This window comes from Pituophis catenifer, unplaced genomic scaffold, assembly GCF_029215685.1.
Source record: "Pituophis catenifer annectens isolate HBS135680 unplaced genomic scaffold, rPitCat1.0.hap2 SCAF_3, whole genome shotgun sequence".
Taxonomy (NCBI): Eukaryota; Metazoa; Chordata; class Lepidosauria; order Squamata; family Colubridae; genus Pituophis; species Pituophis catenifer.
The window spans coordinates 163,950,796-163,967,014 of NW_027256883.1; the positions used below are offsets into that span (position 1 = coordinate 163,950,796).

At 37.1% G+C, this 16,219-nt stretch overlaps 1 protein-coding gene across 1 annotated transcript in view; it reads right to left on the minus strand.

Annotated features, from left to right (window-relative positions):
* Nucleotides 1-10,753: 10,753 nt before the first annotated feature.
* FKBP5 (FKBP prolyl isomerase 5) overlaps nucleotides 10,754-16,219 on the minus strand; it is a 41,763-nt gene continuing 36,297 nt past the window's right edge. The window contains exons 10-11 of the mRNA XM_070941454.1: nucleotides 14,973-15,212; nucleotides 10,754-14,316 (exon numbers count right to left, since the gene is read on the minus strand). Coding sequence (XP_070797555.1) covers nucleotides 14,212-14,316; nucleotides 14,973-15,212 — 345 coding nt within the window. The 3' untranslated portion in view covers nucleotides 10,754-14,211. The remainder of the gene's footprint in view (nucleotides 14,317-14,972; nucleotides 15,213-16,219) is intronic.

Here is a 16,219-nt window from a genome sequence, read left to right on the forward strand (position 1 = left end):
ATTTCATTTTGTTGGATAGGGCCCATTATTCAAGTCTGTCAAGATCTTTTTGGATCCTGACATTGTCTGGGGTGTTGGCTACTCCTGCCATCTTAGTGACATCTGCAAATTTGTTGAGTTCCTCTTCTATTTCCTTATTTAAGTCATTTATGGAGATATTGAAGAGTGCTGGGCCTAAGACGGAATCTTGTGGTACCGCACTGCTTACTTCCCTCTATGTAGACATACTACCATTAAGAATGAATCATTGAGTACTTTTTATCAGCCAGTTACAACTCCATCTGGTGGTGATGCTGTCTATCCCACATTTTTCTAGCTTACCAAGAAGTAGATTGTGGTCTACTTTGTTGAATGCCCTGCTGAAGTCTACTATGTCCATTGCATTTTGCTGGTCTACTAATTTAATCATTTTGTCAAACAATGAAATAAGATTGGCTTGGCATGATCTGTTTTTAACAAACCAATGCTGGTTTTTAGTTATAACTTTGTTTCTAGATGTTCACAGATTTGTCTTTTGATTATCTTTTCCAGTATCTTCCCAAGTATTGATGTTAGGCTGATTGGTCTGTAGTTTCCTGGGTCTGTTCCCCCCCCTTTTTTCCCCCAAGATGAGAACTACATCAGATCTTTTCCAATCCTCAGGTATTTCCCCAGTGTTCCCTGGTGGATTTATTTGAATGGGTGAACAACAATGCAGAAAATATGAGCAAGCATCCATAATCAATGGACGCTATAAGAACTAAAGATAAGAGGAAATAAAAATATTACAAAAGAGAATGAAAAGTTTGAAATATGGCAGGATATGAATCATCTTCTGAATCATCTTCACAGTATATTAGAATCAATGAGCTATGTTATAAGGCCATCATTAGCCAGAACTCAATAAAAGTAAAATTGCAAGCTGCTTTTATCCTTCTCTTTGTGAGAGCCAACACTTTCTGCCTCAGACAATATTGATCTTGACAACTGATGGAAGAAATACTGATCTAGAACGGTTATCTCCATTACTGACCACAAGAGGGCACTATATGGCCTAGGCCAGTGTTGGCGAACCTTTACGACACCGAGTGCTGAAACGGGAGCGCGTGCATGTGAAAGGGGGGTACAGAAACCGGAAGAGCAGCTCCCTGATGTGCATGTGTGGGAGTGCTGGAAAGCGGAAGAGCCATGTGCGCCGGTACCTGGTCTTCTGGTTTCTGGCGTGCATGTGTGCATGAAGGCCAGCTGCCCGGCGTGCATGTGCATGCTGGAATCCGGAAGCTCAGCTTCCCAGTGCGCACATGCGCGCCAGGGAGCTGCTCTTCTGGTGCTCCCATGGTGCTCTCGCGTGTTCAAAGACCAGCTGGCCGGTGCGCATGTGTGCTCCGCAACCCAGAAGAGCAATGGGTGACAGCTGGCATCCCTGGAGAGATGGCTGTGCGTACCACTTCCAGCACGCATGCCACAGGTTCACCATCATGGGCCTATACAAATTAACACCTACGACTCTTCAAAATGACAAGAAATGAAGATGCTATGAATTATTGCTGGAGACATTTCTCCCTATTCATAGCATTCTGCAATAAGTCAGATTTTAGTAGATCCAAGGGAGGGTTAGTTGGGTCTGTTGCTAACCCAACACAAATTGTTTAAATCTAGAAATACTATGTCTTAGAGCTGTGCTATGCTTTGGGTTCAATCTTTGAAGGTGCTTTGGACTGCACAGGGGTAGAAATGTAACACTTGATGCAGGCCCTGAGGTGAGCAGCATTTTCTTCTTCCTGGGATCAATGCTTTGCATTAAACCAGGACAAGCTAGAAGCATCTGCCCTGTGTAACTATCTCAAATTGACATGAACTGTACTGGAGTCTGAAACCTCGGAAGAGTAAATCGCTGGTTCCAGTGACCGACCCAAATTTGATCTCGCATCATTATCCTGGGACATGTATATTTGCCTTCATTTGTACTGGAATTCTGCAAAGTCTTATTTTATCTGTCCTTTATCAGGAAAATAGGATCATCTCCATCTTACCGTTGATCTTTTTATAATCTAAGCCATAGCTTGCTAGAGCAAAAGAGAGAGCAGGGCACCCCAAAATAAGATCTCCATTAAGTATAGAACACAAACTGCTGATGAGAGAGGAATCCCTTAAATACACAGCCTTAGTAGATAAATACCTAAAGGTCAGTAATAGCCTGGAGAAGCTGACATTAAATTCCAGTTAGGTGCTGATTAATAAGAAATCAGACTCTTGATTGTTTCAGACTGTTTTGAGTGAGTTATTTGTTCTCTGAATGGCAAAACCATAGTCCAGAGTCATGATGTGGTCATGATGTGATTTGGGCATGCAATATCCTGAAAAATAGTATGTGGAATCTACAAGCAAAATATAGACGCTAGGCTGCTAACATATCTGAAATGTATTAAGTCTGCACTTCTGTGATAGTTGCTAATTGTTTTCCCAGAAACGAAGTGAGATTCTTACTCTTTCCCCTTATTGCTATGCTAATTTCTCATATGCAAATATTGTTCAGAAAATATAGTTCTTTTATAAGATATTAGAACACTTTCAATAATGAAGTTATGGGAGAGGCAACAAAAAGGCTCTCTTTTGGGATGGTTTCTTTAGCTGCTAATTTAAAACTAAGAAATGGAATAGGAATGGCTAAGAGTAGGCTCCTTATAAATCCCGTTACTTTCTTATTACTGATGTTTTATAATCATTTAAAATCTACAAAAGACTTTTCTATTCACATGGATTATTTGCCAATATTAGGAGGTATTCAATGAGAGTATCCCTAAAAATAATGTGACTGAGCCTCATTAACTTTGGATTTTCTTGAAAAAAGTTCAGATTGGGATGGGGGTGGGGGGAATCCTGTAAGGAGGCAACAGCAAATCACTTCCAAGATCTGGATTGTTACCTAGAAACCTACATGAATCTCTCTATAAACTTGATTGTTAACTTTACCTCATCTACTCTTCTAATGGAACAATTCTGCACTGGGCTCAAAAATAAGCCCATAATTAAAAACACAGACCCTGTGCTTATCTTAGTTTTGATGGAACTCATCTTGTTCAGTTAATTAACTGGTTTCATTTCAGGACTAGAGGAATATTTTTCCACTAGATGGCATTTTACTACTATGGTATTATCCAGATGGCTTTCAAAGAATCAGCTGCAGGCAAGAAAGGAAATTCAAGTTGTTAGGTGATGGAGAAAGCAAAGGAGCAAAATTCAACATTAAAGACAGAATAATAATCCCCCAAAATTTTTGACTGGTATAAAATTTGTGACATCCTTCAAGCATACAATCACATCTTTGCAAACCTAACCAATATAATTTTCTTAATGTAAGAGCCACACACTCATCCCTCTCCTAAACAATGAAAAGTATCTATGATAGACAACATTGATGTTTCTGGGAAGAGTGTACACTGGAGATTTATGGATTGTTGGAACACATCTTTCATATTCAATATTGTATATTAGAATGAAAAGGCTTGCTTACTCAAAATAGGTAGATCCACATGATGTCATGAATTGGTGCTCCGATACGCACACTGTGCTGTGGTGTCATTGAACTTAATATTCTGGAGCAGTGGTGGGATTCAAGTAATTTAACAACCGGTTCTCTGGCCTAATGATTTCTTCCAACAACCAGTTTGCCAAACTGCTCAGAAAGTTAACAACCGGTTCTCCCGAAGTAGTGCGAACTGGCTGAATCCCACCACTGCTCTGGAGCCATTTGCCCTCACAAAGTAATAGAAAACTTCAATGTGTGGGAAATTAGCATTTTTGAAGGATATTTGAATGGGAAGGCAAGATAGATAAGGTGGTGGTGGAAAGAAATAAACCCCCTCCCAAAATGCATGGTCGCAAGTATCTTTCCACTGTGATCCTATGTGCATTTTATATAGTTTTAGTATGAGGTCGGGCTCCATTGCCTATGGTTTGAGCAAGGACAGTTGGGTCTATGATAATTCACTGCGGCCAACTCGCCGCGGCCAACTTGCCATGGGCCAACTTGCCACAGCCAACTCGCTGTGGGACAAGAGTTACACTTATATCAAAGAAATGGTGGGACAGAATCATTAAAGAAAGGATGCAAAAGAAGAGACAAAATGAAATCTGAATGACAAAAATTAAAACAATTTTTATTTATTTTAAAGAATTAAATTGAATTGATATATTTTCCTGCGGCGAGTTGGCCGGTAGAGAGTTGGCCATGACAAGTTGTCCCATGGCTAGTTGGCCGCAGAGAATTGTTCATGGTGAGGTGACTACAGCAAGTAGGCTGTGGCAAGTTGTCCTATTCCGAGGGCAGTTCTTTCCATTGTACACTACCTTTCTTCACAATCAGGCATGCTTATTACGGTACTTTTGTCCCCCTTTTTCTCATGGTCTCACTTGCCTCTTGAATTATGTGCCACAACTCACAAGATGGTGCTCTCACTGACTGATACAACAGACTCTCTCTAAACTATTCTTTCATAATAAGGAAATATTTGTTCTAACCAACCACCAGAAATCTGTATCTGTCACTTTTACCAGGCAGACCAGACAGGAAACATGACCAGATATGCTAATTCTACTTTATTGTAAAGCTAAGTTAACAGAAACTTGCACATTTGAAAGTACAATTCTCTCATTGCCTCCTTTACAGCCCTAGAAACTAGGGAGAGTCCCTCTTCAGCCTTTTGCCGAACCCATTATCCAGCTATGCGGTCCCTTATCTGACAGTTTCCCAGGCAGCATCTCTTCATCCCGTTTCCCAGATCTTTCTCACACAGCAATACAATTTCACAAAGACTCTTCTAGATAGATGCAAATTTAACCACATAGTATATTGACTACCAACAATTATGTGGTGTTTGTTGATCAGTGCTTACAATCACTCATGTTCCAGTTGAGGTTTCAAGCATTGAGCATTTGGATTAGTTCTTGCAAAAGTGGCAGCATCTTTTGCTATGTGATGAACTCTAGATATCTTGGTGGGAAGCCAATTAACTTGGCATTTCCATAATTATCCCACTGCTTTCGGTTAAGAAATACAACTCTGGAGATCAGAGCCTCCTCTCCTCTCTTTGCTCTTATTTTATACCATGTGTAGCTAGGGAAAGGGGATGCTAGTCAGAGCCACTCCATTTTACAGCTATTTTAGCCTCCTGTCTTGGTCCAAAGGCCAGCAAGCTAAGTTAGACACAGCTTAATCCCCTTCCTGGATTTAAATGACATGCTGTTCTGTTTCTATAGAAATAGAAGCTCAGTTCACCTAGTTTATTAGGCAGACAATACATGTCATGGCAACTTGACCTTGGTAAGGACATAACATGATCTCTCCTCGCTCAGATAGAAGGAAATTTCACTTCTCATTTCAGTCTTACTTGCAGTTCGGGTGCTCATAATCTACAATGCTTTTGTTATTGCTAATGGCTATAAATAACTTTAATTAATTAAATTATATGTTTCAAAAGTACCAATATGCTATATATCAGAAATCATCACATTCTTTTGGTGTCAAGTTAAACTGACATCTTTATTTCCCAAAGCTGGTTTGCCTTGACTTCCCTCCTCCAGTAAATGCTCTTCACACTTCTACTTCTATTAGGTAGTACACCTTGTTTCAACTGATGTGTGCTGTTGTGAAGAAAGCATACATTACCAGATTATAATAGTTCCTTGTTGTTAAGAATTGGTGGAAGATATATAGAAAAACACAAAGCATGACATGCTGAGAAAAAAGGTCAGACTTTATTTTGTTATTTCATACAAATAGGGGTTAAAATAATTTCCCCAACACTTTTAAGTGCTTTAAGTCACTGAGACAGGCATTTTGGGAAGGTCTTGCCCTTCAAAGATACACAAATTTCTAGATCATGTTTGGAACAGCCCATCTGTGTGCAATATATAAACAATATGCTAATTTAAGCACCACAGAACTCAGCTTCCTATTCAGTTATGGGATTTTTTTAAAAAAGTTTTTTTTTTAAGAATTCAGGTTTGTTATTTTCTACTCAGCACAGCCATGTTCCACTAGAGATATATTAATTTATTGTGCTATATTTCAATATGTCTTATAGGGTGATGCTACTCTACTGCTCTTTTGCAAGTTAAAATTCTATTGGAAACATTCCTTTAGACTCTCTTGCGGGACAAAAAATAAGGTAGCTAATTGACAATATGCATCTATCACAATTATTTTGGGTGGATTTCATTATGAAATGGGATAACTTCCTTTTTTAAGATAGTGGTTTTCTTTACAGTGTTATCTTTCATTTTTCAACTAGTCTATGATGAATTACAGATGGATATGAAAAAATGACCAAACTCCAAGAATTAAGTATGTATAAATAGCCTCACAGAATGAATACCTATTATGTATTTAAAGAGCTGGCATAACAAATACTTCACCAGTAATCTAAATCCAACTTTGCAAGCTTTAGGTCAAGCACTGGTTCAACCATCACCCTTGCCTTTCTTCTCATATTTGGGGTGAACTGTCCATTTGCTTTAATGTGGCAAACATACATGCAATGGCGCAATGCATGTGCATTCATGCACATGTATGGCAGTCATGGAGGTGCCAATTGACAGGAGAAATAGCAAAGTTTGCAGAAATGCTTTGTGAAAGATTTCCTTGCAAGAAAAAATAGATGTGGGTTCCTTATTCTAAAAGGAATCCACAAAAGGAGGGAAAAATCTTCCACTGATTTAAGGCTGTACTGTGGCTGTATCTTTTTTTTTTCAACTACCTATAGGAGAGCAATGGTATAATTTATCATTATAGGCTTCTATTGCCTCTAGCAGCATGGAAGAGAAAAGAGTCAGATGTCCCCTTGAGTAGCAATACTTTAAGGCCAACTAGGTGAGAACTAAATAGACTCTATAAGCCTCTGCCTTTATAGGGAAAATTGAGAGGGAGACACACATCCAAATAGCAAACCACCAACTTTATGGTAGTGGTGTCTGTTTTTGTTGCATTTGCATCATGGCTTGAGGGCACTTCAGAATAATATTATTTCCCAGCTCTGTTGCTTCAAGAGCTCTTCAAGGTTTTCAAGAAAATATTGGGTAGAACTCATTACCTCACCAGAGACAGCCAATTCCTCTGAAGCAAGGAGGTGCAGAGTCTCTGCTCTGAAGTCAACAGCATATTCAGCTTTTTTCTCTAAGTGGTAATTGAAACACCGGTTATTTTTTGCACGTGCTAATCCATAAGGCATGAGTAACAAACAATAATGGTTGTGTTAACAGAACAAATTAAGCCAACACACACACAATTTAACATGATGACATGATGCTGTGATTATACACAAGGCAGTAATACATCCTGTAGTTTGATTAATTTTTGTATTAGCTAGCATACTTCGTTAAACAGCGTTTACAGTTTCACATGCTGGGCAAGCAGAGCTTTCAGTCTTTTCTCCCTTAAGTGGCCTTTGCTTTCATTTTTATCCTTGAGACAAAAAATTCATTATGTAGCCTACATCAAGATAATGTGTGAAAGGCCATATCTGCATTCACAGGAGTTGAAAACTCAATCTCAGTGACAAGAAGATGGATGAGGAATATGGTGACGCCCACAGGTTCACTAGGCAGTCTTGGCAGATGTTTTACTTATTGTACCTTTGAGTTAGTGTTGACTTCTTGTGATTGCCTAGACAAGTCCCTATGATTTCCTTGACAAGATTTCAGAAGTAATTTACTATTGCCTGCTACCTAGGGCTAAGAGGGTATGATTGGCCTAGCTGATTTTGTGCTTAAGGCAGAGTCTACAACTCACAGTCTCTGATCCTAAATTGATGCCTTAACCATTATATCAAATTGGTTCTCTTCTTACAGTAGCAAATGTAAAGTAAGGTAAATGAGTAACAACACAAATATAAACAACCTGGCTTCTCAAAAGAAGCAAGCAATACAGAGCATTGATATAGCCACAAAAGCAGTTTTTCCTCCCTTAAACAATTTTGCAATTTGCAATTTCAGGCTGGATGCGGAACAACTGTCCTTGGACAACTGTCCTTGCAGTAATGATATCCATTACTTGTCTCAGCAAAGTCTTAGAAGTGTAATGTGGAGGCTATTGTATAGCTCACTCCAAACATAATAGTTAATCCTTTAAGAAAAATGCACAAGCCTTGCAGCATCAATATCGTAACTCTTTATATATTGCAGAAAATCAAAGTAATAGCATTGCATTATGTGTCTTCAACTGGGATTCAGTTTCCACTGTTGCCCTGTGCTTTCTGTCACTGAAGTGTCAGTTGCGTGGTTAGTAAAGGAGGCGTTCCATTTTAGCAGTTTAAACTTTAAAGGACTGTTTTATAATTTTTCTGATACATTTAATACTATTAAAATGAGTTGAGGTTTCTCACATATCAACCTCTGAAGCTTGAGTATTTTAAACTAACTTCAATCTTACATCTTGCTGAGTTCCAATATACAGCTTTCCAAGATAGCTTTTACTATTAGTGGGGCAGAATCTACCAGGATTCAAGAAAAACACGATACACAATACAATGCCTGCATAATTCTGGTGTGCTTAGTACATATTTATATACAAGCTAAACTTTGGAGAATGAAAGAAGTAAAACATTGCTTGGAGAAATTAAAGCTAAAGCCCATTATTGCAACATTCTGTTTGCCACATTGAGCAGGTAAATGCTTTCAGAAGGATGACTCACAAAGCAAAATAAGACAGCAACTTCTCTTTATTTCCCTCCCACCGTCTGTTACCTAAGATACATTCTTCGTTAAGATAGAAGCTGCATCTTAGTCAGTAGTTTTATTTACAGACCTACCCTTCACAAATCCATCTGTCCCATTTGAAAACTCTTCGAACTGTTAACTTGGCACTCCACTTTACAAGTAATTCAGGATAGGTGAGGACTTAGAAAGTAGGAAAATAGACACAGCAATAGACATTACACAGGATAATTGACCATTTCTACATATCTGTAATATTTATATTTCTACACATCTGTAATATTTATAGAGAAAACCCGCAGTAGCAATATTCCTTTGGAAGGACTGTTAGCCTATTTTTTCAGGCATTATGTTCTTAAGACACCAATAGGCATTGCTAGGCCACGCTACCCAGAAAATACTTCATGTGGAAAGCAAAATCAGGTTGGTTTGGACATAATTCTGTGAAGTACTATATAGATCTGCATTTTAGTCTTGAGTGGGTCATTGAATTTAGCATGGCTAACAGGCACAAAGTGAGAGACTGGTAATCTGCAAAATTAGGATTTAGAGGCACTTTGAAACAGTGAAATATTCTCATTCTTCATGAATATCTCTGAGAGTCCATCAGAGCTATAGGCAGAAGTCCTGGTCTTTTCCTGTGACCTAAGAAATAGGCAAATTGACACAACTGCATGTTTTGCTAGCTACCAAGGTCAAATATAATGATATATCTTTGATCAAAATCTATTGATCCTTTAGGTAGGGCATCACAAGGGGAAAAAGAAAAAAAGCAGTCAGGAATAATGGGCCAGATTAGTTTACTTATTGACTGTGGAATTAAGGCCTTATGGAAATAGATGAAAATATATTAGGTATCATATAGATGTCAAAGTTTGCCTCCATTAGCAAAATGAAATAGAAAAATGAAGATTAGAGAGAAATACAGGAATTTAAGTATTTGGTATTCTCTGTGTATATCAGAAATGAGCATCAAACTGTGTAAGCCAATAGTTAGTCAGTCATAATGTAAAATTTTGAAACTGATATAATGTGGATTACGGCCCATGTGAGTGAGTAGAAATCACAAAGCCCATGTGAGTGAGTAGAAATCAAAACAGCAAGATTGCACAAATTAGTGAACAATTCATCTATTTCATGTTATATAAGATCCATTAGTGGAGCATTGATACTGGCAAACCTGTTCCTGGTGAGAGCACTATATATTAGCATTTCTAAGAGTCCACAGATAATAAAAACATTTGTCCAATCCAGGGGCAATTTAAGTTAAACAAAACAATTATTGTTTTTGAAAACAATTGATATATCTAAGAAAACAGTTCCTGAAGTTGTGTACTGTACTGCTAATGATTATATTTTTCTTTCTTCAACAGGAGACCTCAACAAAAATAGCCTTTGAGTAGTTTACTAGCAACTACATATGTATAGCAACGTCTGGATAGCAAAGGATAATTGATTCCTATCAGTAGCAATCATGTGGTCATTTCTTTAAAAAAAGATAGTTGAGAAGAAAAATCATATAGAAATCTCACTGATGGCTGAACTGAATTATTTTATTTTCTCTCTCTATACTATCCTTAGCAAAATATAATCCATATATATGAAATAATAAAACTGAATTTCTCTTCAGCATAGAATAGTTCTGAAAAAACTACTTAATTTAGAGCAAGTAGTCAAGCATCAAATGGCTGAGTTGAATAACAAAAGAAAAGCCACATTACTGAGGTAGATGTAGTTATCTTGATGTTCCAACAGTCATGTAACTAAAAATAAGCTAAGAATCTACAGGATGCAAAACAGGAAATGTTCAACATCCACCTTAGAGGTATATATTTCCAAGCCACATCACACTAAACAGATACCCTCGGCAAAGTTGTGAGTTTAGTGTTAATTTGGTGAGAAACGAGAGTAATGGTACAGATATGAGAGAAAGGGAAGATTAGTTAAAGCCCAGGATTCCATGTTAAAATTATGACAGATAGCATAAAAATATAGGAACTGGTACAGGTGGAAAGTCTAAAACAAATGTGACTTTATTTCAGTCACAGATTTTAGGCCCACAGCAAGTAACCTTTCTAAAAGAATTGGAACACATTTTGGATACCACATAATATTTGGAGGGCAATAGCATATGCTAATCCTCCCTAGCTGGGAGATGCCTCTACTCATTAAAGTTTTATCTATTTCAAACAGAAAATATTTTTTTTGTAGCGAAAACATTCATGGTGAAACTGAAACCATAGCTAGCATCGTAAATCAACATCTTCTGGAAGATCAAGCTGAGTCTTCTCAAAATTCGCTGTTCAAACAAAACAAAATAACATATCCATCTATAGTCTAAGACTGACATTCCATTTGCTCATGTTCTTCTTTGAAAAAACAAATAGCAGGCAACAGGACACATTACTGCTTGTACTAAATTGTGTCAGTGGTGAAATATTGCAACACAAAAAAAATCATTCTTTTGCTATTGTTGGATAATTTTCATTCAGAACGAATTTTTATCTTCTTTGTTTATTGTGGATGCTTATTATATTAAGACTTTCAATAATTCATACAGTTTATGAACACAGAAAGCAAAAATGAGAATTATAACTTGCACTCTAAATCTGAAAGAGTTGCTCCCTTCTATGTCAATATGGCTCATGAAAATAATGTTGAACTCTATAATTTGGTATAGAAATATAATATAATCGGCTATGTAACAAAATGAACATTGGGACATGTATCCGAAATTGCTGGTCAGTGTACTCTAGACAGCCCTATTATTCCTTCCATATCTTAGCATCCTGTACAGAAATTTGGGTACATGTGGAGAGGTATATAACAAATCAAAAGCTACATTAACCGTGGTAAATAAAATTTAGTTTCTGTTAAAATGAACAGAATCTACCAACAAGAATCTATCATTCAGATTTCAGATAGCACCATCAGAAGATCTGCCTACTACCAATAGATACTGCTTTCCTAATCCGAGACTGGGTATATCTCCATGTTATTAAAACAAAGGAACTTAAAGTTTCACTTAAGTGTAAAAATAATGCCAATGAAGTTTTATCTCTTCTCTGTTCATGTTAATACGGGTAGTCCTTGAGTTACGACCACAACTGAGCTCAAATTTCTGTTGCTAATTGTTGTTAAGTGAGCTTTGCCCCATTTTATGACCTTTCTTGCCAGCATCGTTAAGTGAATCACTGTAATCATTAAGTTAATAACATGGTTGTTAAGTAAATCTGGCTTCCCCATTGACTTTGCTTGTCAGGAAGTCACAAAAGGGGATAACATAACCCCGGGACACTGCAATCGTCATAAATATGAGTCAGTTGCCAAGTGTCTCGATTTTGATTATGTGACTGGGGGGATGCTGCAATGGTTGTAAATATGAAAAGTAGTCATAAGTCACTTGAGTCCCCTGGGAGAAGGGCGGTATAGAAATCCAATAAATCCAATAAACTTTTTTCAGTGCCGTTGTAACTTCAAACAGTCTGTTTGTAAACTGTTGTAAACTGAACTGTTGTAAGTCGAGAACTACCTATATATAATTAAACAGTGGAATAATAGCAGAAAAGAGAGAACAATGATTTCAATGAGAAAAGAAAGGAAGAAGAAAAGAACATAAAACTGCATTTTATCAGAGAAGAAAACCACCAGGGAAAAAAAAGTTAAGCATGTGTTAAACTCCAAGAGAAATTAACATTGAAAATACTAAACAAATTTAAAATATAGCAGTGTTGCCCATCTGACATACAGGAAAGCAAAATGCCCTACACATTCTGTAATGGAGGTACAGCTCTATGCACGATGAAATGTAATGTTCCATCACAGATCAGTAAACATGTTGATCCAGACCCAGAGAAAAAATTAGTTTCATAAGCACCACTGAAAGCAATGAGGCAAACATGCTGCCAATGGGGCTTAAGTAAAATTATATTTCCCTAGGAATGAACACTCAAATGAATTTCAGTGCTATTAATGAATGATTGAGATAGAATGCAGACTGATATGAGCCATCTGCAGCAAATACTCACTGCTTTATCCTGAAAAAAATATTTAAGAAATATTTATTAGGGCTGAGTAGTGTTTTGGATTTGAAGGCAAAATGGTTTGGCACTTCAGATTCAAAGCCATTTTCCTGAAGCAGCCTCATTTTTTCCCAGGATCTCCTGAAGGTTTGGTGTGCAATTCTGGAAAAAGATGAGTTTGGTTTAAAGAGTTGCCGATAGGTGTTGTTTGCACTTTCGTGCACTCTGAATCAGCTTTTTCACCTTCACGTCTAAAACACTGCCCGCCCTACCATTTATAGCATTAAGAGTGGACCCACTTTGTTTTACAAAGCATTCAAAAACAAGCTGACAGCTTCAGGGGGATCCAAACAAGAGTTTAAAGAAGGATTCCCAGAATGAGCAAAAAGTTTTAAAACCGAATTACGAATTTAGTTTCTAAAAGTGTTTTTAATGTTGCAAAACATGTCACTGTATTACTGATAAAACTAATCATAAAGATTTTTTTGAAAGAAAATGTTTTTCTTTCTTTTTAAAAAAATATCCTGATTGCTACTATGTTATAAACTTGAGCAATGCATTCAATAGGTCTCAACACATAATTCAAGTTGATTACTGCATACATTTGTCCCACACAGCACAAAAAATGCATTAAAAAGGAAAAAGGCTACTGTCCTCGAGCATCCCTATGTCCACACTCAACTGATCCTGGAAGGTGGGGGGGGGGGAGTGGCCTCGTTCAGTCCAGCTAATCCTGCAGCAGCTAATCAGCGCTGTTTGGTGCTGATCATATTTATACCCCAGTGGGGAATGAGAGGTGGGAAATGCTCACGCCCAGAAGCTGGCATTTCTGCTGTACTCAGTCATCAATTGATTGGGGACCTTGCCAGCAAGCAATCATTTAATAACAAGAACAACAATAATAGCACGATTTGGACTACTCAGTTCCCTGAGAAACTATTGTGCTACAGAAACCCATTGGAACTACAAGACAGAGAGAATAACATCCCAGGAGTCTGACTTTTAAAAATGTTTTCCACTTGATTCTACTAACACGAGAGTGGCACCTTGAATTGGTAGCACTTGGGCCTTTCTTTCTGACATGCAGAATATACCCATGTGATGCTACCACGAACACAACCAAATGCAATGCCAAATCTATACAACTGACAGCTCCTGTATTCTTATCACTGTAGGGCCCTATCCTGGTCACTGCCTGATGCAAACTGAAATGAGCTCTGAGCCATCTATAATCAAGAACCATTGTGGGTATTTGTTACTGAACCATTTGTTCCACTTGAAGTGGTCCCATGCTGTCCTTGGTTTATGGTGCACTGCTGAGCATGGTCACAGCAGTAGCAGTAATTTTATCATTTCTTGTGAAGCTTCTGGATAGGCTTTTGCTTCCACAATAATGCCTATTGAAACAAACTTTACATTAAACACTGTAGAATTTCTGAGTTCTTCAGAAACCTGTCTGGGTGCAGGCTAAATTCAGGATTGTCCTTCTGCTGCACAGTCATACATGGCCCTCTGATTCACTGCCTTCAGTCACTGTCTTCTTAAGCTCAATTTCTGAAGATGGCTTTTCCTCCTTCTCTTCTGTAGTTTTACTGGCCTCCTCCTACAGCCAATAACAAATGCCCCATGTGGGCGTTAGGGGAGCGGTACAAGCATAAGTTTAAAAAACAATAGGCTTTTCAGTCTAAACAGATCAATGAAAAAGAAATTACATCCTAGGAACACTTTAAAATTTGCTAAAATAAAGATGGCTATGAGATCAGAATGGAAAATGATAGTTGTTTACACAACTTCTGAATCACACAGTAATTCACAAAACCTCTGAACTTTCTAAATATATATCTGGTATAAATTGGAAGTATATGAAATTTTATGTATGTTCTATATTATAAAGCTGCACTTTGAGCACATGAAAATGTATAAAGTGATCGAAGGGAAGATACCTCACTGTTCTTTGTTAACTATTTTGATTACCGGTACATATAAATAAAGAGAAACCCTTTAAAGGAATCATTTCTACTGTCATAATAACACGACTGCAATTATTTCATTCCTACTTTTGTATAATGGTTACAAGAATTTTAGCAGTGCTACCAGATTATTGGAAATAATTTATAATAAATGAATGTGACTGAAGCTTGACATTTTATATGCATCAAACAAAGGAAATTGTATTATTACAATACTTCTGTACAATTCCATAAGAAACCCTGTAATTTAACAATGATTGGAAGGGGGCCATACTGGCAAGGTGCAAACCTTTGCATCTCTTTCTGCAAATTTCTTGAACATGTTGGCATATATCTTTCGGTCCCGTTCATTGTGCTCCTTTGTTTTCTTCTGACACATGGTAATTTGTGACTTGGCTGCCTTATTCTGTGGATTCACTTCTAGCACTCTCTGAAAGTCACATTTTGCCAACTCAAATTCATTCATGAGCAGTCTTGCCTCTCCTCTTCGGTACAAGCCCTTTTCATTGGCTTGATCCAGTGCTAATGCCTGTAAACAAACATTCTTATAATTAACATAAATTAAAGGTGGGAAAATTCCCTCATAATAAACCACATGGTTACTAATGCCAGTAACAAAACTATGAACCTCAGCTATTTTTAAAATAGGAAAGTAAAACTAAAGCTTCATACTGCATATGCTAAATGTTACAGTGTTAATTATCAAAAACAGAAACCAAAATTCAGAAGCAGAATGTTTTTACCAGATTGTTTTACAATGCCACATATACTTCTATAGAAATAAGAACAATATTACTGTAAAAGCAAAGTATTTAAAAATGTATCACAGCAATCTGTCTCTCAAATATTCTGTCATTACAATTATGAAAAATCTCTTACACTAATCTTCAAAATGGATTTTTTTGCCCCAAGGACTGGATATTTAGATATTGTAGAGCACAGACCTGTACAGCTACAAATGAAATATTTTAGAAATAGTAATATGATACTATGACTAAATGTAAATGGATATAATGTTTAAAACTTCCAAATGGAGGCTCAACAGAAAACTTACATGCAAAGTTTATATGATGACTCATAAAGCCCAGATATTTATAGTGTTGTCCAAAAACACATGCCTTTCTTTTATATAATTAACTCAGTAACATAAATGTTCTGTCTCACTTTTAACACATTGTTCTAGCTGTACTATATTCAGAAATCTGTATGCTTGAGGAATATCTTGGGAGAAAAAGCTTTAAGCATGTAATGGTGAAAAACAATACTGAACAAAAATCAAGATATTTAATACACTGTTCAGAGAAATGATACAAAAGTCAGCCACGAGTTTTATCAACAACATTTTTTTTAAAAAAAGTTTTTTTTATTTTTTAAAACAAACAAACATTTTAATCAGTGACTTGGATGAAGGAATTGGGACATTCACAAACTATCCAAATGAGAAAGGACTGGGTGAGGTGGCTAATTTAGATCAGGGGTGTCAAACTCACGTCGTCATGATGTTGTCATGTGACGTATCACAACCTTTTTCCTCTT